Here is a 27450-nt window from a genome sequence, read left to right as displayed (position 1 = left end):
AGAGAGAGAGAGGCAGAGACATAGGCAGAGGGAGAAGCAGGCTCCATGCACTGGGAGCCCGACGTGGGATTCGATCCTGGGTCTCCAGGATCATGCCCTGGGCCAAAGGCAGGCGCTAAACCGCTGCGCCACCCAGGGATCCCAACATTTTGTTTCTTAAGCTGATAGCGGGCACCCCATTGTTTATTCTATTTTCCATATATCTTTACTGTATGTCTTAAAAATTGCATAGTAAATGTTAAAAAGAGAGAAAAGATACAGTCTGGGATGTGGCATGGGGCTCAGTACCTCATGAGCAACATCTTTCTATAATTTACGCCATGGAAATCACCAAATGCTACAAATCAGGGCCCATCTTTCTATAATTTACACCCCTAATTCTCTCTTCATCCTTAAGCAATGGCTTTTTACACTCACTGACCCAACAATGTTGGGGGAAAGGGTACAAAGAACTCAAGAATGTGAGTTTTTGTTTGATTAGGTTTCTCACTTAAGTGCTTCTAAAACTGCACATTTTTATGATGCTCTGACATGTTGCTTCCAGTGGAAGCTTTCAAGAACCACTATCCCTTCTCCTGACTACTAAGCATGGCAACAGGTAATGAGATAGAGCCCCCTCAGCCTGGGTCCCTGAGTAACTTTGATGAACAGAGCTCCTGTGCTGACCCACACTGAATATGAGCATGAGCAAGAAATAAACTGTTAAGTCAGGGAGATTCTGAGGTGATTTTGTTACCACAGCATGACATAACCTGGCAATTTTCATACTTTTTGGTCTCTTAAACTTTGGTTTCTTTACACTCAGAAATTATCAAGGACCCCAAAGAGCTTTTGTTTTATCAGTGTTTAGAAATCACAATGTAAATAGCTTAAAATATTTGTTAATTCATTTAAAAATAACAATAAACTCATTCATGTTAATGTTTTTGATAAAAATAACTCTATTTTCCAAAATAAAAAAAATTCAGTGAGAAGAGTGGCACTATTTAACATTTCTGCAAATCTCTTTAATGTCTGGCTTAATAGTAAACAGCTGGATTCTCCTATCTGCATCTGCATTCAATCTGTTGTGATATGCTATTCTAATTGAAGATAAAGAAAACCTGGCCTCATTTGGATATGTAATTAGAAAAGGGGGGAATTTCATAGATCCCCTAAAAGGGGACTGTAGTGAGAACAAATGACCTAGCCTCTCCTGAAAACTATAGCATTTTTCCACATAAGGAAGCAAACCAACCAGTGTGAGAGTTCTGGCCTCAAGCATCGTTGAGGAAACTGAGGCAGAGAAAAGGTTCTATGAAAAAAATAGCTGACCTCAAAGTCTGAGATGGGACCCAAGGTACTGACCGGAAAGTCAGTTATAGACTCTCACAGCCCGAATGCTGGTGAAACCTAGCCCAAAAGACAACCAGACCAGGTAAGTGATTATGTCCAGTGACTTGGGATACAACTACTACAGGCAGCTGGCACCCTGATATAGCCACACAGTTCTAGGGAACATCATTTCACTCAGAAGTGAAAACAGAAGACAGCACCCACATCGTACTCTGCAGTGATCTCCTCCACAACCAAAACACAGCCTAGAAGCAGAGAAAACACTCAAGGTGTAACCCAGCCTTGGTTTTGGCAGATGGAGAGTGTTGAGATGGAGGAAAGCCTACACCAGCCTGAGAGAAGGTGTCATTTGTCCCCAGAAGCGAGGCTGTAGAAGGGCATAATTACTATGATATACTGTGAAGGAGGGCTTGAATAGCCACCACTCCCAGCATGCACTAGGCAGGGCAGGATTGTACCCTCCCTAGAGAAAGAAGGAGAGAAAAAACATCCCTCACCTTAATGAGATAAAGGGATAACTTCATAATAGCCTATTTCCAAGAGAGAAGGAAAGAATAAAGTCAACTGTTTAAGTGCTCTTCTGGCTCTCATTAAAGTAGATGGAAAAAACAGGTAGCTCAGGGGCAACAGATAGGACAACTCACTTATACTACGTAGAATAATATTTTCCAAGCATGCAGACTTCAGTTTATTAATAGGACTTGAAATTGACTGATTTAGTGGGAAATTAATAAATAGAACAGAACACAAAACAGATCTCATGGCACATAGTAAGGGTAAGTACTGACCATGAAATTTTGTTTAGGGAGATGTGTATTCTGCGTCACAATATAAAATGTATTTCTTTTCTTCTTTTCTTTTAAATATTTTATTTATTTACTCATGAGAGACACAGAGGAAAAGACACAGGCAGAGGGAGAGGGAGGCTCCCTGCGGGGAGCCCGATGTGGGACTCAATCCAAGAACTCCAGGATCACCCCCTGAACTGAAGACAGACGCTCAACTGCTGAGCTGCCCAGGCATCCTTAAAATGTATTTCTTAATGTGGGTCATTCTCAAAGAAGTTTGAAAATCACCAGGATGTTATAGGAGATCCTAAGACAAAGAATACACAGACTCTATCCTCTATTCTCAAAATCCATTAGGGAAAATGAATGTTATATTACAAAGCGATCCAGTATGTGATAAAGATCATAAGAAAGATATAAAGTGCTCAAAGAGAAGGAAGAGAAATGATTTCTGAACAGGATCAGGAAAAGAAAGCTTTCTTGGAGGGTGAGATGGTATTTGGGCTGGGCCTTACAGTGAGGATAGGATCTTGACAGGTGGAAATAGAGAGAGAAGGGAATTCTCAGTAGAAGAAGCTGCATGAACAAAAGTTGGGCAGAAGGAAACAACAGAGCAGGTGAGCAGTGGTGAAAGCTGACAGTGTTAGGAGAATAAGTAGACTGCAACCAGACCAGAAAGGGTCTTGAATGCTTAACTAAGTGGGGGTCATCTATAGGCTCTGGGTGGCCACTGAAGGACTTCAAGCTGGAGACACAAAGCTATGTTTTGGCGGTGATGTATATGAGAAAAACAACACAAGAAGGGAGCCCAATCAGGAGGCCATTATAATAGTTCAGATGAGAAGTAATGAGGATCTAGACCAGCATGAAGATAGTAAGAGTAGAAAAGATATGATGGATTCAAAAGTAATAAAGCAAATAGAATTGGCAAGACTGGGCACCAAACAGCTGTGGAGGAAGAAGACAGAAGACTCAAATTTTGAACCTCAGAGATAGGGAACATGAAAAGAAATGGTGTCAGGATCAGAAAGCAGACCTGGGTTTGGACAAAGGAGGAAGGATGGGAGCCAGTGATGTCTGTTTTATGCATGCTGAATCCAAGATACTTCAGCGATATTTAGTAAGAACCACAGAACATTCACTTTAGCACCATAAACATGGAATAAATGCTTGGGAAAGAGACCAGGGCTAGAAATAGGTATCTAGGAATTATTTGCATGGAGGCGAAAACCACCACTGAAAATACAAGAGAAGATGGGAAGGGAGAGAGAGGCTGAGGACAGAACTATGAGGAATACCTATTTTTAAGTATGGAGAAGATGAGATGCCAGGCAATTAGAAAGAAAGGAGGAGACCCAGGAAGCCAGTGAAGAGGAGAGCTCCCAAAAGGAGGGGTATTTGATGTAAGTGCCAAACAGAAGTAAAGGAGGCAAGGAAAGGACTCTCCAGAGTCCAGAGCCAACACGGGTGGCACAGCACAAGATCCCAAGCAGTCCCAGACCCCTAAACACACGATCCCAGGAAGCCTGGGCTGGGCTGTCTAAGCTTTTCTAGTCTCTCTCTCTCTCTCTAGTCCCTAGATCTGATCAGTCCCTAAGCTAGAGTAGAGGCACCAGAAAGTGAATGAAAGATCCAGTCTGTGGAGCCAAGACAATGGCCTTGCTAGAGAACGGCTTCTTTTTTTTTTAATTTTTTTTAATTTTTTAATTTATTTATGATAGTCACAGAGAGAGAGGGAGAGGCAGAGACACAGGCAGAGGGAGAAGCAGGCTCCATGCACCGGGAGCCCGACGTGGGATTCGATCCCGGGTCTCCAGGACTGCGCCCTGGGCCAAAGGCAGGCGCCAAACCGCTGTGCCACCCAGGGATCCCCGAGAGAACAGCTTCTTACTTAAGTCCATGATATAGCTGGTTTGGATTTGCTCTTCCTTTCTTAGTGTGAGGTGCCACTACAGGGAGTCTTCAATACCAACTCAGACTAGCAGCTGCTCCCTTGAGGAAGAGAACTAAGAGGCTGGAGCCACAAAAGGCCATGGTCATTTAGGATTCAGCTGACCTCAAAATGGTAAAGAAACCCCAGCAACTGGGAGGAAGCCAATCTCTGTTTTTGTTGCCACAAGTTTATTTCTTCCCCCTTCTCCCTTTCCCCACTTCTCAATCCCACTAATACAAGTTATAAATACCTGAGTTATAAGTCATTCCAACCAAACCATGGGCTTGCTATTTCTATAAACAAGCATGTCAGAGACCTGTCCACAGCAGAGCACTCTCCGCCTTCCCCTCCCTTCCTGCAGGTTAAGAATAACTATGCTTGTCTCTTACCCACGCACTACACTCTAATCTCACAGAGCAGATTCTCCAACAGATTCTGAGAATTGCCACTTATGCAAAAGCCACAGAGGAAGCCCAAGGCCAGCAAGCTTTATAGCAGAGACTTAGCCAGCTGGGCAGAGACCCAATGCCTGGCCTGGGGAGGGGGAGGGGAAAGGCGAGTATCATGCCCAAGCTCACTCCCTCCTGCTCCTTCAGAGTCCAAAGTGCCATTTGGTCAGAGACAGGAAGGGATACGATGGCCACTCTAAGACTGTTGAACAGAGTTTGCCTCTCCATTCTGCTCCTGTTCTCTATCCTATCCAGCTGATTTACAGTTCTACTGTCTATACCATGAAGGCTCCCAGAAACAAATAACTTCCAATATGACAGAAAAACTGGGCTCCCAAACTTAGAGAACAGCATTAGTTGGAGCTGAGCCAATTCTCTGGTGCTGGGATTAAAATAGCCTCAGCTTCTAGGAAGGTAAATCTGCCACCACTTGGGAGGAGGTGACCTTAGAGATCCTCAAGCTATAAACCCCTGGAGACTAGAGAACAAAGGTTCTCAATCCTGGCCTACCAATGGAATTAGAGAATTTAACAAGTTTTTTTCAGATTATCAGTTCTTACTCTATCCCCATCCTTTGCCTCCACAAGGTTCTCAATCAACAGATATGGAGTGGAGTTCAAGAATCTGCATTTAGGGCAGCTCCGGTGGTGCAGCGGTTTAGCGCCGCCTGCAGCCCGGGGTGTGATCCTGGAGACCCGGAATCAAGTCCCACATCAGGCTCCCTGCATAGAGCCTGCTTCTCCCTCTGCCTGTGTCTCTGCCTCTCTCTCTCCCTCTCCCTCCCTCTCTCTCTCTCTCTCTCTCTCTCTCTCTCTGTCTCTATGAATAAATAAAATATTTAAAAAAAAAAGAATCTGCATTTAAAGCTCTCCAGGTGGTCTAATGATTAATCAGGTAGGGAACTACAAAATTAAAGCATTTTGCCTTTTTATTTCCAAATTTCACCCCCTCCTGGGACTAAGGAGAAAAAAATGCTCCAAATGTTCTTATAAGACTATCCAGACCCATGGGATACAAAAGGTCTTGTGCAGAGAAAGGATCTACAGCTATAACAACTACCACTTACTGAATATGTACTCTGCTAAGAACTGTGCTAAGCACTTACAAAATTAGCTCATTTAATACCCTTGGCAACACTTTTTTTTTTTTTAAGTAAGCTCTATGCCCAATGTGGGGCTTGAACTCATGACCCTGAGATCAAGAGTCACATGTTCCACTGACTAAGCCAGCCAGGTGCCCTATACCCTTGACAACTCTAAGAAGGACAAGTATTATCTTCATTTTACAGAAGGAAACAGGTAAGTAGTGTGTGAAAGAACCAGGAATTAAACCTAGGTCTGTCTGCCTGGTTCCAGAAACTTTGGCAACCTAAGGAGGGAGTTCAAGTTCTCCAAAACCATCAGAATGGTGCAGTTTGTGAAAGAGCATATGGGGAAATCACCAGGCCTTCATGGGAGCACCAGGGACAGGTCTGAGAACCAAGATAGAAGGCAGAGGGCCCAGAATGAAGTAGTGGGACAATATACAGTCATCTCCTGCTAGTTTTAACATTTTTTTTAAATTAGCAGGTCTTATCAGTAGCTGAAATGGGTCTAAAAAATGGGTTCTGACCTCTCCTCACTGAATGGTTGCAGAGAAAAAGAAATAGACGGTCTTCTAATGCCAGAGTATTCCCCCTGGCCAGAGCTTGCTCATGTCCAACCAACACTAGAACCTATAGTCCACATGGACAGCTGACACCCATTTCCAAGGCAGATGACGTTATAGTGTCCAAAGCAGCAGAATCTGATTTCATGTACAGATGGAGAAAGAGGTGAGGACAGCATCAGACGTCAGACCAAAGTTCTGGAAATCACAGGCCTGTAGCTAGAGGACTCAGTTATGATACCACCATCGGCATGCAACACAAGTCCAAAGAGCAGCTTTATCAATACAGTGCCTGGTACAGAGGAAGTACTTCTACTCTCTCTCTTCCAGCTACCAGAAAGGCAAGGATAGGCGGTACCTCAACTTAAGCAACCAGAATAAGAGAAAAAATTTTTTCCTCTCTAGCATCAGTTCTCCCTACAACAAGATGAGAATCACAAACAATGCTTTTATAAGCAAAAGTCTAATTATAAAGAATGGTCTGATTCCTCCTCATTCACCAACTCCACATGCCTGAGTTTTCTTAATCTCTTAGCTTCCAAACTTTGTAACCAAGGAGAATACTAACTATTCCTTATCTGGACTAAGTGCGCGATGTGAATGTGTGCTCTTGGACAAAAAGGAGAGTGGTGGGAACTCTTGGTACCCCTGTAATCATGCCAGCTTGGGCCAGGAGACTCCCCTGGTAAGAAAGGTTTCTTCAACTGTTATTCTCTATAAAATGCTCACTTTCTTTCCATTCTGAATGCCAACACCCTGGATTAGGCCTTCAGCACCACATTCCTATATATAGCAGTAACTTTCTAACCAATTTTCTTACTAGAGGACCCTGTCCTCCCCTCCCTCAACCTGTAAGAATAATCTTGCCATAGCACAGCTTTGATCACATCCCTCCCCTGCTCAAAAACTTTCAATGGCTCCTCACTGCCAACTAAATAAATTATGAATGTCCTAGCCTAGCAACTGCAGCTCTCTGTCAAGTGATCCTACCTTTCTTCTACTTCCTACTACTCACCTATATGAATCATGTGCATTTGTCAATCTGGATTATTCATTATTCTGGAAAGGCACTTTGGGGCTTTAGTTTATATTCTCTTCTACCAAGAAGTCCTTCCCTTCCTTGAAATCCTTCCATTCCTTTCAAGGATCAGCTCAAATATCACATCCCCTGTGATTCTTTTCATGATCACCCTAGCCAGGAATGACTTGTCCCTCGTTGGTACTCTTATAGCAGCACTTATTTGCATCATTCACATGTCATATGCTACTTAGTATCTCGTATAGAAGTTCTTTATGGATCTGTCATTTCTATCCTACTAGTCTCCTAAAAGGCAGAGGCTGTATCTACAACTCTATGCTTATAGCACAAGGCATGGTGTTTCATAAATATTTTTTTAATGTTTTAAAAATATTTGTGAATACTCTGGCTCATTGTACCCAGTAAGTTCTTTAACCTCCTAGAGAATTCTCCATCTACCACAGCCAACCCTAGAAGTTGGAGCAGGAAGAATTTTGATGCCTTTCCAGAAAGAATGGAGAAAGCCTGAATAATCCATGTACTTTAAATGATTACAAAAAACCTGTTTCATCCTTGACTTTAGTAAATATATGTATAGCGTGTCTCTTCAGAAATCTGACTTAAATTATAATTAACAACTAAGTCTAAAATGATCAGAGGTTTTACGTATGTATGTATGTATGTATGTATGTATTTAAAGTAGGTTCTATACCCAGCATGGAACCCAATTCAGGTCTTGAACTCACCACCCTGAGATCAAGACCTGAGCAGAGATCAGGAGTTGGACATTTAACCAACTGAGCCCCCCAGGCACCCCACTGAGGTAACCTCTTAAATGAAAGTGACAATATTGTTATTTAAAAAGAGCTTTACTTGTCCTTTATAATCAGAAATGGATGTGGCTATAAGTAGTTATTCTAAATGTTGAAATTATGAATGACTTTTCTTCTTTATGTTTCTCTATATTACTTGTGTAAAAAAATCTTTTCAGAAAGCACATGTACTTCAGAAAGTATTTTAATTTTTTTTTTTTAATTTATGATAGTCACACAGAGAGAGAGAGGCAGAGACACAGGCAGAGGGAGAAGCAGGCTCCATGCACCGGGAGCCCGACGTGGGACTCAATCCCGGGTCTCCATCCCGGGTCTCCAGGATCGCACCCTGGGCCAAAGGCAGGCGCTAAACCGCTGCGCCACCCAGGGATCCCCTCAGAAAGTATTTTATTTTATTTTATTTTTTATTTTTTTAGAAAGTATTTTAAAATGTTGTTTACCAAAGCTAACCAAGACAATATTTCTGAAGATGCAAAAATGAATTATCTCAAATTCAACAGTAATGAATTTGTGAGAAAATATTTTTGTGTCCTATTATTACTAAATAAGAAACCCTATTTATCATTTCATATATTTTTCAACATTTGTACCTAACTTTGTGCTTCAATGAGTATAGATTCTTAAACATTTTAAATTTAAATATGAAATACACATGTTTAAATTGGAGACTTTTATCTTTATTTTTTCTACTTACAAAAATAATACAGACTCATTGTAAAAAATTCCAACATTACAGAAATATAGAAATGTAGACAGCGAATGTCCACCATGATCTACTAGCCTTCCCTGAGGTGACCAATATTAACAACAGTTTGGTATTTATAGCTTCACTTTTTTTTTCTACGCATATACATATACTAACATACAGGTTTTAACAAAAATATAAATAATCATTAACATAAAAACACTTGTATGGTTTGCTTTCTGTCACTTAATATATCTTGTATACCCTTTCATATCAGTAAATATAGATTGACCTCATTCTTTTCAGCAAGTACAATGTATTTCATTTTATGGATTTATCCCAATCCCCTATTGATGGCTACCTGGATTACTCCAAAGATTTCACTCTTGTGAATAACATAAAAAAAATTTTTTTTCAAAAAAAATATTTCAGTTATATACACTTTTATGTGGTGTGAATGTTTGCATAGAACAGATCCCAGAACTATAATTGCTATATTAAAAGATATGAATATATTAATGCTTCTTCTAATTGATATCACCAAATTGTCCTCTATGAAGGCTGGATCAATATATAACAGTATATAATACCACATCCCATCAACAGTATAAGGGTATGAGTGCACTTGTTTCCTCACATCTTCGCAGATATCTTCTTTAAGCAAACATTATTTATATAGAATATTTTACCCTTCTTAAATTAGAAACTTAAAACAATAGGTTATAAAATTAACACGTTCTCACTCTGCCTTTAAATTCTTAGTCTGAAAGGAAGCTCCCAAATTATTTCTCAATACAAGTGAATTGGCCCCTAAAAAAAAAAAAAGCATGCACATCACTCCAGTGATTTCTATCAGACACAGTAAATTAGGATTCCCCCCTCACCCCTGGTTCACTGGTTTGACATTTTAGTTCCACAAAATCATATTCATGGCCCTGAAATAATAAATTACACAGTATTACTATAAAAAATACTTGCTAAGCCTTCCTCTTGGTCAGTATTGTTTACATAAGTTACAATACTGGCAAGAAAAAGGTACTGAAGATAGGTCACAATAAAAAGCTGCCCGAGGAGGATGATTAAAGGTCAGAACAGAAGAAGCTGAACCTGCAAAAAACGACTTCTCACAAATGGAAACGTGAAGGAATAAAATCTTGCCAGCAAATTAGGAAAAAATTCCTGAATGTTCTAGAAATCTATGGACTCTGATAACATTAGCAACCCCTTAACAGCTTATAAACTTATTTAGACCTTACAGTGTGCTTTCACATTCATTAGAGCTCCTTTAATCCTCACAACAGCCCAAGATGCTAATTTTATAAATGAGACAGAAGCCAGCTCGCGCTCTCTCTCTCTCTCTCTCTCTCTCTCTCTCTCTTTCACACATACACACACACACACCTGACTACTCAATGTAGAGCCCAAGGAAATGCAGCATGGGCATCACTTGAGAGCTTGGCTGAACTGCAGAGTTCCAGGGTAGGCCTGAATCTGAATCTGTATTATTAATTATTATTATTATTATTATTATTATTAAATATGTATTTTAACAAGACCACTGCCTCTTTCCCCTACCCACTAATCTGCCTACACACTCACTCTTAGAAACCCTGTTCACGGGCAGCCCAGGTGGCTCAGGGGTTTGGCGCTGCCTTCTGCCCAGGGCATGATCCTGGAGACCCGGGATTGAGTCCCACTTCGGGCTCCTGGGATGGAGCCTGTTGTTCCCTCTGCCTCTGTCTCTCTGTGTCTCTCATGAACAAATAAATATAATCTTAAAAAAAAAAAAAAAAGAAAGAAAGAAACCCTGTTCACCAGCCAGTTCTGGGTTTGCTATGAGGAGTAAGAAGACTCTAAGACAATTGCTGGGGGTTGCCTCAAGAGACCAAAGCAGCCTGGGGAAGGAAGGACAACATAAGGACAAAGGACATGTTCAGAAAAGTCTGCAACAAGTTACTATGTCATAAGAAAACAATCACAGATACTGTAGACTTTCCCAAATAGAAGATAACCAATGAGCATCACAGTAACTAAGAGAGGGAGGCCTACAGCCTGCCTGTTGCATGTTTAGTTCTGACAAGCAGCTGCTTGCTTTTCTCCAACAGTTGAGAGGTGGCAAGGGTCAGAGTTTCTGAGCATGCTCTGAGCTCCTCCCCCATAGTCACAAACTGCCTGTGGGCTGCCCTCCACCCAATCCACCTGGCTTGGGGCTTCCTCTCCTCAGACTAACCCGGGCAGCTGCAGGAAAGCATGTATTAAGATCCCATGCTTTTGCACCCATAACGTCATCATCATTGCCTATTTGACAAAAGAAATCCAAATAATACAAATCTGAGATCGGGGAGACAAGACACTTGCTCAAAGAACTGAACAACCTTGGAGCCTGCCCAACCACACTTAGTCAGGTGGGCAAATGACCTCATTTTTGCTTTTTTTCATGTTCACTGAACTCCAGCTGTCATCATCCAGATAGGCTCTGGCACAGGGCATTTTAGGCCCAGTTTTTTTCCACAGAAAATAGGCATTTTAACTCAGCAACTCTGCACAGCTTCAAAGACAAGGTCAGTTGTGAGGATGGACAGGCACAGAAATAACAAAGAGGTGGAATACAGAGATAAACAAGGAGAGCCCCAGGGCAGGTAGAACTAGCAAGCAATCAAGAGTGTGAGCTCCACCACCAACTGCCAATCAAAAGCAAACCCATAAAGGCCCATGAATCTCACACACCAAAACAAGCAAGGCATCTGCTGGTCTCCACTCCCCCCCACCTTACTCCAACCCCAGAGAGAAGCAGCAACTACTTGTGGCTTACGGTCATCTGACACCACATAACTGCACCCTGTCAACTTGACATTCACGTACCCACAGAACCACAAGTTGTACTGTACCTAATGGTACCACAGGGCAAGGAGTTGGGGGTGGAAAGAAAAGCAAGGATGTAGAGGGAAAGGAAGGTTATCAAATGACAGCTCTAAAAGACTCTGAGAAATCATCAAATCAACTTTGATGGGGAAAAGTATGTTTTTCAAGGTACTGTGTTTTTCCAATCTGAATGCACACTGTAGCTCTTGGCTACAGCAATGCTAGGCATAAACTGTGTTCAGTGTCACCACTGTACACAAGAAGACTCCCTGGAAGGAGTAAAGAATCAAGATTAAGCGTGGGCTTTGGAGTTAAGATGGCTGATAAATTAAGGCAGTCTAAATCTCAGCTCCACCATCTACTGGCTATGTAACGACCAGCTACTCACCTGACCTCTTACCATCAGTTTTCTCATCTACAAAATGGGGACAGTAACAGTATGGATAGAAGGGTGGTATGAAATGTGAATGAGATGATATATGTAGAATGTGTAGCACAGTACATAGCAAAAGCCAATAAATGTTAGTTATTATTAACACCACAAATATTATTTCTAGTATGATTTTAGAGATTAACATAAGGGCAGGTAGCACTAACAGCAAAAATTGGAAAAAGTGAGAACACTGCCTGAAAATGTTGAATGGCACAAATCCATATTACATGGAGAAAAAAAGAAACTTGAAAAATAAAATAACAAATAGTCAAGATCAAGTCCTTGGAGATTTACAAAAACAAAAACATATAATTACCTAAAACAAAACCTCATCTCCATCCTCACTCACTTTGATGACACTGTTAGCATCATATCCTTCAGAAACTACCAACATCTTGGCAGTGTTCTATTTCTTGACTTCTGGTGGTGATTATGAGAAAAACTGTGTTATAATTAAAGTATTATATTTCATAAGCTTTTATATATCTGTTATATTTCATAATTTTTTAAAAATCTGTTTTGCTTTTTAAGTACCAGCACCTTTCATGAGGTCAGCTGAGCATTCGAGGAAATGATCAGAGGCACCACTAAAGGAATACAGATCTCAAAGCCTGATGAGAGGTGTGACAGGAAGTCAGAAACTGTAGTTCACTCAGCATGAATGAGAAGCAATGCTCAAATTCAGAAGAACCTTAGAAACGTCCTTCTCAGGATTCCTCCAAAAGAGAATCTGACACAGTGAACAAAAAAAAATCAGCCATGTGGTTTCACCAAGTGTTCCAAGATCTTCAAGCAAATTTAAATCTCAGCTATGAAAGAAGGGGCAGGGAGGGGGAAAGATCTTTAGTTTCATTCCAGTTTTAGGAAGAGAGATAAAGTATATAAACTTAGAAATCTAGTCTAAAAAAAAAAGACTGTTTTACAGACTACAGAAGCAGCAAAAAGCATTATAAACATTCTCTGTGATAAAAATGAGAGGGGGTGGAATTTACTCCCTAGAAGTCTATGAGGAGATACTCATCCTATGATGTGAACTCATTCTTTTGTAAGTGCCCTTCAAAACCAGAGGAAAATGTTGTAGCGACACTGCAGACTTGGTGGGAGGGAGGAAACCAAGATGTGGAAAATGCGAACACTCAAAAATACCAACCCTAAAGATCCACACTGCCCAACCTGTCTGTCATACTCACTTTATTTCTTGCCCTCCCCTCCCCTTTCTTTTAACTTTAAGAGGTTAACAGAAGTTAAGGTAAAACCCACAATGTGGATTTGATACAGCAAACATCCAAGCCAGGGGGAAGCTCTACATTACACAACTCCACTGAGAACTGCTGCAGGAGGAAGCCGACAGAAAACCTGGCCTTCTCCCGCATTAAACAATGGAGCCCAGAGGAGAGGCGTAGCTTGTAGCAGTGGGAATGTGATGTATAAGACAACAAATCCTACTGAAAACACTGTAGCTTTTTTTCTAACCAACACTGCAGTGGGCCCCTGAAGTGAAACCAACAGATACTCCAAGAATAAGGGTGCAACAGACCATGTTCCCAGATAAACTTGGTTTGTATAAACACAGTTCCAAATTTCAAGCCTTGGACTGTTTTCCCAACAAAGGGGCAGTGGTAACAGCCACAAGCCCAACTTAGATTCAGGAGGTTGACAGGTTGCAGAAGTCAGGCTGAAGGCTCCCTTCTACCAATGTGTTTTCATTAGTTAAGAGATGAAAAACACACAAGCGACAAATAGAAGAGAGAAGAATAAAGAAATGCCAAGGGCCCCAAAGATATTCAAAAATACAGGCAGGAAATAAGACAGTGACTCAAACTGACCCAACAGGGGAAACTTGCCTTAAATTACAAGCTGAGGGAGGGAAAAGAAACTTGGAAAGCCACAGGGCTGTTAGACTCTGAAATGAGGGGGACCAAGTAGATGAGGGAAGGCTTGCAAGACAACTCAAGAGGTTGAGCTATTTTAGACAGCAAAGGAGGAGTTGCACTGGGAAGACAAGAACCCGCTCTCTCCAGTGAGAATCACTTTGAAGGCTGAGGGCAGCTGCAGGCACCAGAAGGAGAAATGAAGCTGAGATCAAAGGAACAAAACCAGGAGAACACCTCACACTTTTCACTGTACACCACCTGTTCTGAGGATCTCCAGACACTTCACATGCCTAATTTGAGGAATATATCAGAGATAGAAAACTCAATAAGAAGTTGCTCAAGGTCATTCACAAAGGCAGGTGAGGGACCAGGCTTCTGCCCACAGAGGCCTTCTACCCTTGGCCATCTAATTCTAGGTAGAGAGCCCAGATAGTATGTATTAAATACTAAAAATTCTTGGTTCCTATGAGTGCCAAGGGTAGTGGGTAGTGGAATGATGACATAAAAAACTGGCCAGGACTCAAAGATGTTTTCATAAAGTTTCCTATTCCTACCCACAGAGGAAATTCCTGCTAATCTGTCTTAGTAAGGCAATTATCAGTTCCTCATATCTGACCCTACAACAGGGCAGTTCACTCAGATCCATCTCTGACATAATAGTTTTACTGGGCCATCAGTCTAATAGACTCAGTGTAGATAAGAACTTACCTAAGGAGAAGAGTATGCTTACTGGACTAGCTTTCTATACCATCAAGAAGCCTCAATGAGGACTTGGGTATGAAGCCAACAGATTTCAGAGTCCTAGCACTTAAGCCACAGGTCTGTAACACAGAAATGGGATTCTGGTGGAACTTAATATATACATAACTACCAAACTCTAATATATACACAACTTCCAAAACGACCAAACTCTACCCCCAGATAGCTAGGATGGGGCCCAGGAGTGAGTATTTTTAAAATGCTGCAAAAATATTCCTACTGCTGTCCTGACCCCTCCCCTGAGTCAAGAACCACCATGCTTGAGCCACCAAGCTTGAGCCAATGATCCACAATGCTTTGAAAATGAATATGCTTGGGTGCCTGGGTGGCTCAGTTGGTTAAGCATCTGCCTTTGGCTCAGGTCCTGATTTCAGAGCCCTGGAATCAAATCCCAAGTCTGGCTCCCTACTTGGCAGGGAGTCTGCTTCTTCCTTGACCTTCCCCCCTGCTTGTGTGTGCTCTCTCTCTCTCTCCTTCTCTCTAGTGTGTGCTCTCCCAAATAAATAAATAAAATCTTAAAAAAAAAAAAAGAATATGCTTTCCCACTACCAAACAGGCATATTAAAGAGTCTCAGTACTAACACCTGGACTCAAACACTAAGCAAAAGCTAAAATTAAGATTATTCCCAGTTTTTTCTCTTCCATGAAAATTCCCTACACAAATTCTACTTAGAGCCACATATTAAAAGGCTCAAAGCACTACCATACAACCAGACATGATAAAATTTTGGGAAAAAATGAGAGAAAAGAGAAAGAATACATTAGACCTTGTATCCATAAAAACTGAGAACTAGAAAAAAGCTGCAAGTCATCTTCCCCATTGTTTCTAGAGGAATAATACATAACCCAGATTGGACAAATGGCTATTAAGGAGGAGGAGGATTTCAAAACCTCTTCATTTACTTTTTCAAAATCTAACAACTCTCCAGACAGGCAATCCTTTTGTATCCCTAACTTACATCGTGCTGGCTCAGCTTCATTCCATTTCTGTCCTTTGTTAAAACAGAAAAATGACCCAGCTCCCTCCACATAAAAATCTTCGAGAAACTTTAAGAAAAGAGGGGGAGGGCTAGCTACCCAGAACACACATATGCTTCAGGAAAACACAGCCTCAGCTGAGATGAAAGGCAGAACTGACAATTGTCCAGAATTTGAAGTTTGAAGGGTGTTTACAACTGGTAACTTGGAGTTGTACTTCATCAAGACTCAGCAGATCTGGCAATAAAACCTCAAATTACTCTTTTGTAGTTGTATCTCATTGTAGAGACTTCCTTCCCTCCCTTAGAGTTTAATACAAATCTTAGCTCTCAATTCCCCATTTCTCAATCAATACTCTCAATCCCCATTTTTACTGGCTCTCATTTCAGCTTTTAACCATATTTCAACTGTATTTTTAACTAAGTCTCTTCTGAGTCAAAAGTCTTTAATGAGCAGTAATTTCTGCATATATACACTTCCCCTCCCCACTTGTGCCCTTCATTCCTAAATAGGCTGACTACATCTCTACTTTTTTTTTTCAGACATTTTATTATTCCTAATTTCAATTTTTCTTTAAAAACATCACAAAACTCCTCCTGATTATCTCCTATTCTTCTGGAGTTCCAAGTTTATCCTTATTCTATATGTCTGACATCATTAAATTGTTTTCATTCATTTATTCACTTAGGATTTACTGCATACCTTACACTCTACTAAATAGTGTAATGTAAAAGAAATAAAGAACCTTAGGAAATGGCGACATACATAAAAGAACAATTAGAGATTGGTTCCAAGTAGTGGGGTTACTCAGAGAAATCCCCGTGACTCCAGTAAATGTAGAGCTGGATGTAAAAGTAAATGGAGAATTTGGTGAAAAGGCTACTTTAGACAGGAGGAACAGTATGACTCAAAGTAGCAGGCCATCTGAGGTAAGAGCTGCACAAAGGCCCTCTGTCACTTCCTTCTTCATCCTCTCCTCCCCATCCTCAAAGGCATACATCTTTTGGTCTTTAAATTTTATTTCAGAGTTAGCTATCCATGAATCACAAGCTTTCTGATTGTTACCATGATTACCCACAGCCACCACATATTAGAGCAGCTCACAAAGCTTTATACATCAGGTCCTATGCAGATTACTACTGGGCAGACTTTTAGAATTGTCTTAAGTCAGGACTTCAATAAGGAGTGTAGGGAATCGGGCATCTGCCAGATCCTGGGCACACAAAGACAGCATCTACTTTTGGATGTTAAGATAGACACCAGTACTCTTGCTCTGTTAGACTACTCGTCTGTTAGACTACTCATTCAACTTCAGCTAAGTATTTCCTTCATTCACAGCTCTAGGACAAACAAAGCCATTTAAAGCAGTCTGAAACACTGAATTCCTATTTGAAACAGGGATGTTTAATGGTGATGCCACGGGGATGTTCTTTTTCACTGTTTTCCTAGAGAGCTTCTCCTCTTCTCTGTGAGCCTCAGGACTCACAGTTCAAATGTCCCTACCTCTGTGAAGTCTTTCCTAATTCCCCTAAACTGACAGGTTCCCTCCTCTGTGCTGCCCTTAACACCTTTATACTTACTTTTAGAACAGCACTTAACATACCAAGTTGTAATTATTTGTTTATATGTCTGACTAGCCACAAGATCTTTGATGGCAAGGATGTTTTTATTCATCACTGATTCCATACATAACAGGCACATAATAAACATCTGCTGAGTGCATAATGATGAGTGATATGGGAAGTTTTTAAAAAATGGTGACTGTAACTTCTGGACTCCAGACCAAAATTATAGTAAGTATTAACACTGAAGAATAAACGCCCATCATACATTTCTACTACCTATAGCATTCTTGGCCAGAAAAGGAGGGCAAAACATAATGAGAAGATTGCTTTAATAATGGTGGTCACTGTCAAGTCACCAGCCAAGAACAAGAGAGCTTGCAGTACTAAATGTGATCCAACACAGTAAATGAGTGAGAGTTAAATCTAAGACAGTTTCTAAGTTCCAAGCTCATTCTCCTACCTCTGGAGAATATGAACAATGAACTCCTATTAAAGCCCTTGAAAAGGTCACCATCTTTACTGCCATGGAATCTTGTGACTAATTTCAATTCAATAAGACCTCTGCTGAAAATACAGATGAAAGCTCTTCCCCTGACCACATCTAAGCAAGGTTCTGTTAAAGGACAGAGATCTGAACAGAGACCTACCAGAATCCTTCCATGTTGTACGTGAGCACTCTAAATCATTCCTCATTGGCTCTTCTCATCCTCTGAAGAGATACAGGTAAGGCAATAAAATGCTGCTGTCTCCAATGCATCTCCCTATAGCAATCCTGTACCACACAAGGCTACCATGTTTATAGGCTGCTAATATGACACAAAAGTCTAGTCTGATCCTGTGGGAAGAAAGCCCTAGATTCCTTCAAGGATTAAATGAATTTAGTCTACTATTGTAGTCCCAAAGTTGTGAGGGCTCAATGAAGTTGAAGAAAGCATAAAGTGAGGGGATAGAAAGGGACTGGTCTCTGAGGAACTTCTGCAGCAGGATGGGATGTGGCGCTTGGCATAGAGTGAATAAGACAGGAAATGTTCAAGGACAAACCAGGAGGACTGTTTTGCTGGCAGATACTTGGCTCCTTGCATGCTATCATTCCTAAGCTGCCAAGAGGCTCCAGTTAAATTAATTTAGGCTTCTTGAAGAGACAAATTTGTTTTGACCCCAGGCAAAAGCATTTAGCAAGCCAATTCCTCAAACTAGGTGTTCTTTCTGCTACTACCGTCTTGCATAACCTCAGCTGTGACACTAACACCTACAGCTACATTAGTCACAATTTAGCCCCTCACATGGTCCCACTACTCTCTTCCAAAAAGGGAAACTGAGTCATCAGTTATGAACTGGCTTCCCCAAGCACAGTCTTAGTTTGTAGTGAGGCCACAACTAAACCCAGCTGCCTTCCTCCTATTCCTTTTTGTGGAGAAATCTCGGCATGTCCACTCCTCCTGCTCTTTTCCCTTTAACCTAAAACTAAAGCACTCCTTCCTTGAGGGGCAGAAATGGGCACACTTGATCTTGTAGAGCCAACAGGAGCTTCTGGTTCTCCTCTTTTCCAAAAAAAGAGGAAGGCCAAAGAACACGGAGGAGGAGGAGGGGAGGGCTAGAAAGGGGTGCCTCCCAATACTAGGACTCACCTTGGAGCTGAGGTCCTCTCGCCGGTTTCCCGCCTTACTCCTGCGTAATTTGATGGATGGCGATCGCAGCAGGTTCTTGATCCGGCTGGTTATTGTCGACCCTTCCATAGCCATCATGATGAAGAGCCCCCGGGGACAGTTCCTGGCCCAGTCTTGGAACTTGTCTCAAAAGCGGCACTAACTCTGGACTCCACAGGTCCTTCCAGGATGCTCTCCCACTGACCTGAGATGGCAGAGGCCACCTTACCTTCTGCCTAGCCGTGTTTGTAGTTCTTATCTCTAGGCATTACCCTCTCCCTTCTCCTCATACCTGCCTTCAAGCCCTGCAACCATCTGAAGGCCAAACCCATGAGCAAGAGGGGAGAAAAGGCCTGAGCTGCAAAGAAATGCCAGGCCCACGCCTGCCAGAGGCGTTCAGCCTGAGGTACGGGATTGGCCCTGGTAGGGCTAGTGGTTGGTCTGGTCTCCCTAATTCCCAACTGTTCCCATGGCAACTGCGGTGTCCTTTAGAGGAGTCCCGCCCGGGGCTTGGACACCTGAGCCGGCGGCCGCAGGGACACTCGGCGCGGCGGGGCTCGCCGTGGCCCGGCAACCCGTTCTGCCACGGGAGCCTCCCTCCCCCACCCCCGACCCTCGGGAGCTCGCTCTAGGCCCTCCGCAGGGGCTCCGGACCCTTCCCTTTCACCTCCCTCAGCAGCCCCAGCTACTCTCCAGCGCCCCCGCTCGGGCCCAGCCTCACCAGCCCCAGGGCGCGGGGGCCACCCCGCTCACAGCGCCCTCAGGCATCGCGCTCGGCGATTTCGGCTCCGCAGCGGTAGCGGCGGCAGCGGCGGCAGCAGCTATGGCGGCACGAGCGGCTCAAAACGCGAACTACCGCCTGGGCCAAGCTACGGGCTGGTGAGGCGGAGCCGAGGCGAAGGGGTGCGGTCTGTAACGAGGAGGGCGTTCTGAGAGTGGACCAGTAAGGCCTACGGAGGCGGAGCCAACGACAGGGCCTAGGAAGTAGAGATGGCACTTGTAAAACTGAAGGTTCCGCACAGTACAATCGCGGGGTGCGCTCCTAAAGGAAGGTCAACGGAACGTGGCTTCAGAATCTAGAGAGCCAGCCTTTTATGGTATTAACACGCCTGGCTCTCCAGGGAAATGCACGTCCCAGAGCCCCAACAGGACGGTAACCACGCCCCCAAGGTGCTGCGGGTGGCAGTTGATAGGCCTGAGGGACCCAGGCCAAAACTAATTCCTAGCTCACAATTAAAAGGTTGAGGTACAACTAGAAGGCTCGGCTTCCATCGACCCCCAGCGCTGGGATTTAAAGCGGTCAGAATCGTTTTCTGCTCGCCGCCTCCTCGGCGCGCTGACTTTCGTGAAATGACTCTAGATAACAAGTGTTTTGAACTGGGCGACCTGATTGGCCACGAGCGAAAAAGGGGCGGGAGATGACAGCCTCCAGCTGAGCTTTTTGGTGTGTGAGGAAACCCGAGATGAGTGAATGCTCCTCCACAGCATGTTTCTTTTTAGGATCCAGTGTCCCACCGCGCGCTCTCACCTGGAGTTAACAAGGACTTTATTAATCCAGATCTTTTCCTACTTTGTCAAAATTTACTCCTTTTCCCCGGTACTGTTACTTTAGCGAGGCCCCCTTCAAGCTTGCCGGCACTAGATTTAGTGGTATAGTTTTTCTAGTCCGTTGTGGGGGTGAAGAGTGGCGCGCACGCACAGATACTCTTTTACATATTACTTCATAGGTGCTTCGGGGGTGTCTCAGCCTCGGTTTGTTTTCTAGAAGCCTCTTGGCCTCGTTACTACTTCAAGAAATTACCTACGAAAAGGTTTACGTAAACCAAAAAGACTTGGATCCCAAAGCGTTCGCCGATATAAATCTTGTGTCACCCTATCCAAATCTTTAGAACCCCAGGGGTTGACGTATTAGCAAAAGGGAAGGAACCCTAAACCCATTGCTGTGGGTGCCCCTTGGACAGCTTTTTGACAAAAGAGGTACGTACTTGTGTGTATTGTAGCCATTGTATTAAAAACAAGATCTGAAAAGCCCACAAGTTCAAACAAAAATTTAAAAAGTCACCTCCTGGACGACCAACTGGCAAAAGCTACCAGGCATGAGGCTTCCTTCTCTTCCATCACACACTGCAGACGTAATGCAACATAAAATGGGATTTTCACATTTATTTCTCAAATTTGAAGGAAGGAGGCAAGGGTCAACCACAAGAGTATTAAATGGGGAGTTGGTTCCTTCAATACATTGCTACTCTATTTTACCTCTATGGGGGTAGGAACGAATTTTACATTAATAAATGGTGACACCTGCTGTCCTTGCTTGTGCATTACATGCCCCCAGCAACTGCCACCTCCACCCTCAAGTTGTCCCTAATTCTCTCCGTATCATTTTTGTGTCCACTAGTTGTTTTTTTCCATCACTTGTGACCCCAGGTGAATGGGTTTACAAAGTGTACATTGGTCATTTCCCATCCAAAGTTAGCCTGGTTTACCCCCGCCCCTTAAGAGAAAATGTTCCCCAAATCACTCTCATCTGAAAGCTAAAGTTGTAGAGGCAAATCCAAGCTCCTTTCATTGTCTAAAATGATGTAGGTGAAAAACTGAGAACAAGTGTAACTAAATCTAGACTCTGGATACTTCCAGTCTAAGGCCAACCAAAACCACGTATCTTTAATTCTTCACCATTTAGTACATTTATTGTCTAGGTATCATGCAGCTTTTGAATTGTCGATACAGGAATAAGCTGTAGGCTGTTCCCATGCTTCATGAATTAATCCCTCAGAAAACAGTAGTCCTAGGTCCAGTACCAATAAAAGTGCTATCTCATAGTCTCCAAACTAAGTAATTGCCAACCCAACCCCCAAATGCAGTTGACCCTTACATAAGTATTTCACCATCCATACACTATTTCACTTTTTATTCTGCTTGTATATGTCCTCAACACACATGGTTGTCAGATTCTAAAATCATAGATGTCTAGGAATAGATGCATATAATTGTTTTGCACTATGCTCATTAGATCAGATTTTAAAATTCACCTAGGCTTAACATGCAAAAAAGGTGCAATTTTAAGATCCTGGAAAACTAACAGGCTGGAGTAAACATTTGCTCATCAGTACAAATATTTATTGAGCACCTTTACATGCAAGGCACTGTGGGACAGCTGAGATCAACGCTTGCAGTTGGAAAACAGGATGGATCTCAAAACAATGCTTCCAAGACTGCTTTCGTATTTAACAAAATCTCTTCTAACAGTAGAGTTTGCAACGATAGAAGAATTCAGTAGAGCTTAGATTTGTCTCAAAATTCCCAAATCATCCCATGGTTTAGCCGCCTCACTCTCCACGCACGCCTCCATCACACTATTACTCAACACTTATGCATCTCTGTAGAGCAGTTCAGTCATACTTAATATACAATCATACCTCAGTTCAAGTTGTATATATCAAATTATTCCCCTCTTAGTTTCAAAAATGCATTTATTTTTGACTTTTTCTCCAAATGGCAGTGAGTCTGTATAACTGTTTTAATTTTCTCTGTATCCAGCCATTTGCCTTCACGTAGTATTTCATTAGAGATAATACCGTAACATGAAGATTTGATGCCCTTACAAGCATTTTCTTCAAAATCAACAATTATGTGCAAGTAATGTATTCAGATTCTTGTTTATCCATCATTCTCTATAAAAGTACCCGAAAATGTGCTGCCTACTCTGTGCATTATTTTTTCATCCAGGCGTGAGGAATAAGGGTTATCACCATTTTTCAGACCCGTCTTCAAAGTGCATTTGCCACTCAATTCACCTGATCCCATTCGATTATCTTAACCAGTATAATTAGAAGAGGGAAAAAACTAAAAACATACTACTAAACACTGCCACAAATAATATATGGATTATCTGCCTTGCATCTGTGTTCAAAACATTTTCAAATTTGTTACAGAAGGGCTTCTCAGGTATTTCATCCATAGTTCTAGGGGAAAACCCTGCATTTACTATAAATTTACCCAAAGTAATCGGCGTGGTTTATATAAATGGACTTGATCTATTCGTGATCTTAGAGTAGTTTCAATGTCTAAAGAACTCCTTTAATAAAATTTTTTTATGAATCAGGATACTAGTTAGTTAACAGGTACCTTGCTTTAAGAACATTTATTGTCCTTAGCCCCTGAGACTGTGTTTATGTCTGGTTATTCTCTAAGGTAACGTGTATTACCTTGCACACATTATTATGAGGCTAGCCTTTCTTCACTGTAGAACTTCTTGAGACAAACACTTGCTGTCAATTTGTATAAAACTTTGGAAGTCTTCATGTAAAACATGCTACAATTAGCAAAAATCTCCCCCCAAATGGCATGTCAGAACCTTTGAAAACAGTAAGGAATTCCTATGATAAAATTACTTCAGTGACACCTCTCTCAAATGACTCAGGGCATTAGATTTCTCTGCTTCAACTCAGCACAAACCTCCCAACACCAAATCCTGCTTTAACTATTATAACTGATTTATTTATTTCAAGTTATAACATTCTGCCTTCCACTCACCAAACTTCTGTTCTTATGTCTAAAAAAATAGTCATTTCTCAAAAGCAGAAAAGGAAAGATATATATTTAATATATAAAAGAAAAGGCTAAATCTGACATAATTATATTCTTAAAAACATTCCATTTATTTACAGATGTATAAAAAGGCGAATTATTGGTCTACTGAGATCATGCTTCTTATAGTGTTAGGGTGAGAGCTCACTATCCTCCCAATTTCTCAACTCCTCTCACTCAACTACATCTTTCATAATCACACAAGTCATTTTCATAGATCAGTTTGTCCTGCGGTAAGGTTAAAGGGTAGGAGTTTTTGGAAATTTGAGATTTCTGTCAAGACTGCAGGATTGTTCTGAAGACTGAGCCCTCCTTCAAATTAGCCTTAAGGTCTTGAAAATAACCATTATCTTGGGAGTTCGTAATGACATCTGCAGCCTTTCTTAAACACCTGGAATCATCATTTCCATCTTTGTACAACTCTTATGTCAAATATCTTCCCATCCAGAACGATTAATACCTGTTTATTTTCTTCTAAGAAAGGGAACAGTGTTCAGAATAAGAATGGTCCTTTTCCTGAGGATTATTCACTCACTTGCCTTCTTCTCCTTGGCTGACCCTCAAAAGCCATAACAAGAGCCTTGGGAAGTCAGAAGGAAATGTGAGGACGAGGCAAGCAAGTTAATAATGGGAAACTGCTATACCTGGATTAAAGTATTAGGATCTCCAAGGACAATTATTAGCAGGGGAGACAGGTGCTGGACTCCTTGGCTAAGGCATTGAATGAAATCTGCTGAGTAAAGAGTGGTAGGGATCATGAGAAGCTGACAGGCACTCATTACCTACTTCAAGCTTCTTCAAAAACCTTTAAGGGAGGGAAGGTCGAATGCTGATGCACAGGTCTAGAAAGGCAAGTAGCAAAAAACCAACAAAGAATTTGCTCTCACTGCAATTTGCAAAGGAAAGTTTTCCACCCTTTTACAATCTACTGATTACCAGAGATACTAGAAAGGGTACCAACCATGGAAGTACTAATTCACTGGCTAGAACCATTTCAAAGCTGGTCTCACAGCCTACGTCTGAAGATATGTTGAGTAGGATTTGGCATAAAGAAGGCGCGGGGGGGGGGGGGGGGGAGGCGGGGGAGATGCAGAAGAAATAGCATCACCTAGGCACAGCCCAGGCACTGGAAGCTCTTGTGTTAGTGTTTCACAACACAAGCAAATCCTGTCAATGAAGACAGAACAGGGGTTACATTCCAAAATATAATTATTTAAGAAAGGCAAAATGCAGCAGCTAAATCCCAATCTATACATTTTCAGAATAGTGATTCTTGCCCCCAGGAGTTTCCAAGAGACCCCTCAAGTGCACCATGATTATTTACAAACTAGATAGGAAACATCATTTCTATACTCAATACAAATCTCATCTTCTAGGTTGAAAACTTCAGCCTTTGAGAAATCTATGAAAACAACTATACAAAAATATAAATATCTTTATCTTTACAGGCTGTCAGTCCTTCATACCCTGACAGTTAATGAGTGAAAAAGCTCTACAGATCATTGAATCCATGGTAGCAGATAATAAAAAATATATCTTGTGATTCAAATACTGCCTCATTTCCCTGGTAAAGAGTGCCTACTGTGACTTTTCTTTTCTTTACATCCTGTGCAGGTAATAGTGAATGAAACCTTCAAGCACCAGGAGGCTGGTTTGATTTAGGAAACATCCAGCCCCACAATTTTTGTTTTGGCCACTGTCTCTGGTCTGGGCAGGGAATGCTTTTCAGTTTAGCTGTCTCTTGAGTGATGGGATTTGTGAAAAGGGGAGGGCTCCCTCTATGCCTACTTCCAAAATATGTCTTCCAGGTAGAAATCCCTGGTACTGTGAAATGTCTTTTCAACACCCAGACAGTAAGGGAGAACTAGAACTTTCCTTAACATCTCAAAATAATCACCTTTGTAAAAGCATTCCTACTTTACCAGAAGGCTTGGATTTATAGTTGATTGAAAAGATAAGGGAATGGAAGCTACTTGGGATATGAAAGAAGAGAAAATTTTGCTGAATGACACAAAGTGTTTCACTTTGGTATTCCATGGTACCCATCCTCTCTCCCACTACTCTTGAAACACCAACTAAAAACTCTCTCTTCTGAATCCCTTCACACAAGTGCATCACATTCCTTGGATTTCAGACTTAAACCACTTAAAACAACAGCTATCCACTACAGTTCAGCGCATAGCAACTCCAAAGTCTCAAGCAGCTTTTTCTCTGGGAGGGAAGAACTAGGAACCACTATGGACCTAGAGTCTTGTTATGAATTCCTTGGGTAAGAGGGGCACCTCGTGTTCAGTAATGGATCACATCTTCTTAGAGAGGATGAGGAGACCCAGCACCACAAGTGAGGTAACACATTTTAACATGATCAGAATTTCATAGTAGTAATTTCTAATACCGAGGTCAGCACCCTACCCCCCTTTCTCTACCATCATCCACCACATCAAAGTCAAGGATCACAGTTCCATGACACAAATAAACAGATGCCTACAGAGAAAGGAGGTTTCCCTCATAGCCTGGCTTCTGCCTGAGGACAAATAAGTTCATTTCCCTGCAGAACTTGGTGAGGCCCCAGAGTTGCCCAATTTGGCCACAACAGGTGCCAGTGTAGGCATCACCTTGCTCTCCCGGCATTCCTGGTCATTCCCTATTAAGTTCATTTTGTGTCCAACCGATCCAACTTTGGCAGCTACAGGTGCCAAACAAGGCATCACCTTGAGACTCTGACCATCTGCATCAGTAGAAGGATTAGCTACTTTTAAACCTAGAGGTGCCAACTTTGGCATAGGCCTCCACAAAGTATCTGTGCTGCTGTTCTCTACGCCAGCCTTCATGTGTAGGATGGGAGGCGAGGACACACTTTCAGGCTCTGCAGGGATGCCAGAAGTACTCTTCCCTCCATCACTGGCTTTCCTGTGGGAAAGGAGGGAATCCTTTATCTCAGAGTCAATAACAATCTTAAGGACATCTGGCTCAGAGGCTGGTTCAGCAAGCTGTTTTTCAGTCTCAGAAAAGTCATCATCTTCCAAGTGCAAGAGGAGAGGACTGACAGAGTCATTCTCCCTTTGCACATCAGGCAACTCTTTCAAACCACTTCCCAAGTGGCCAACCTGGAAAGTTGCTCGGTTACCAGAAGGAAGCTTACTGATAAAAGCCCGTCGAGCATCCCCTGTGAACTCTGTATCCATTGAGCTGGGCAGTTCAGCCAGGCTAACAGAGTCATCATTTAGTTGCTGATTAAGAAAGGCAATCTCATTGAGTAGAGAAGTCAGTGTCTCATCAGTATCATCCTCATCTTCCATGTTAGTTAGCAGTTCACTGGGATCTAGCGCTGCTTCCTCTATAGCAGATGCTACCTTTCTCAGTTCCATCTCTATACTTGAGTCTTTGAGATCTTTCATCTTCAATTTATGAAACGTAGACTCCTTTGGCTTTGGTTTCTCCCGTCTAGATTCACACTCTTTCCACTTGTATTGAATACCTCTCACTTCACCAGAAATCTTTTTGGGTAAGAACTCTTGTGCTTCTTGCATACTGGAAACATCAACTATTTGTGGAAAACCAGAATCTTTATTTGCCAGAAAAACTGGTGTTGGACCCAATGCCATTCTGCCATCTCTATGGTTGCTTCTGGAAGAGATTCTACCTGAATCTTCAAAGGAGTTATCATCATTCCTGATAGTACTTTTCAGGTGGTCAGATGGCTTGCCATCAGGAACTTCATGAGAATATTTGCTGCCACCCATATCTACCAAACCTCCCTCTGTGGCCAATGATGTCACATTAACAATTCTTGGCATCATAAATAAATCGTCGTTTTCTGGGGGAGGAAAAAAATTTCATTTAGATCTACGTGGTAAGCATCCCTCTCTCATCCCACCAACCAGAAATCTCAGAGAGTTAGTCAAAATTCACCAGTTTACTTTTATCAAGAAGATGAAAGAAGTATTAGCTCTTCAAATTATGGACCTAGCCTGGGACGCCTAGGTGGCTCAGCGGTTGAGCATCTGCCTTCAGCTCAGGGTGTGATCCTGAAGTTCCTAGATGGAGGCCCGCAT

At 42.1% G+C, this 27450-nt stretch overlaps 2 protein-coding genes across 13 annotated transcripts in view; both read right to left on the bottom strand.

Annotated features, from left to right (window-relative positions):
• MAPKBP1 (mitogen-activated protein kinase binding protein 1) overlaps positions 1–19653 on the bottom strand; it is a 51736-nt gene extending 32083 nt beyond the window's left edge. For both annotated transcript variants that reach the window (XM_055316698.1, XM_055316699.1), the window contains exons 1-2: positions 19527–19653; positions 18788–19010 (exon numbers count right to left, since the gene is read on the bottom strand). In XM_055316698.1, coding sequence (XP_055172673.1) covers positions 18788–18904 — 117 coding nt within the window. In that variant the 5' untranslated portion in view covers positions 18905–19010; positions 19527–19653. The remainder of the gene's footprint in view (positions 1–18787; positions 19011–19526) is intronic.
• Positions 19654–19905: 252 nt separating this feature from the next.
• MGA (MAX dimerization protein MGA) overlaps positions 19906–27450 on the bottom strand; it is a 177884-nt gene continuing 170339 nt past the window's right edge. For all 11 annotated transcript variants that reach the window (XM_055316678.1, XM_055316686.1, XM_055316687.1 and 8 more), the window contains one exon: positions 19906–27212. In XM_055316678.1, coding sequence (XP_055172653.1) covers positions 25936–27212 — 1277 coding nt within the window. In that variant the 3' untranslated portion in view covers positions 19906–25935. The remainder of the gene's footprint in view (positions 27213–27450) is intronic.

This window comes from Nyctereutes procyonoides, unplaced genomic scaffold, assembly GCF_905146905.1.
Source record: "Nyctereutes procyonoides isolate TBG_1078 unplaced genomic scaffold, NYPRO_anot_genome, whole genome shotgun sequence".
Classification (NCBI taxonomy): Eukaryota; Metazoa; Chordata; class Mammalia; order Carnivora; family Canidae; genus Nyctereutes; species Nyctereutes procyonoides.
This window is presented reverse-complemented; position numbering and strand designations above follow the sequence as displayed.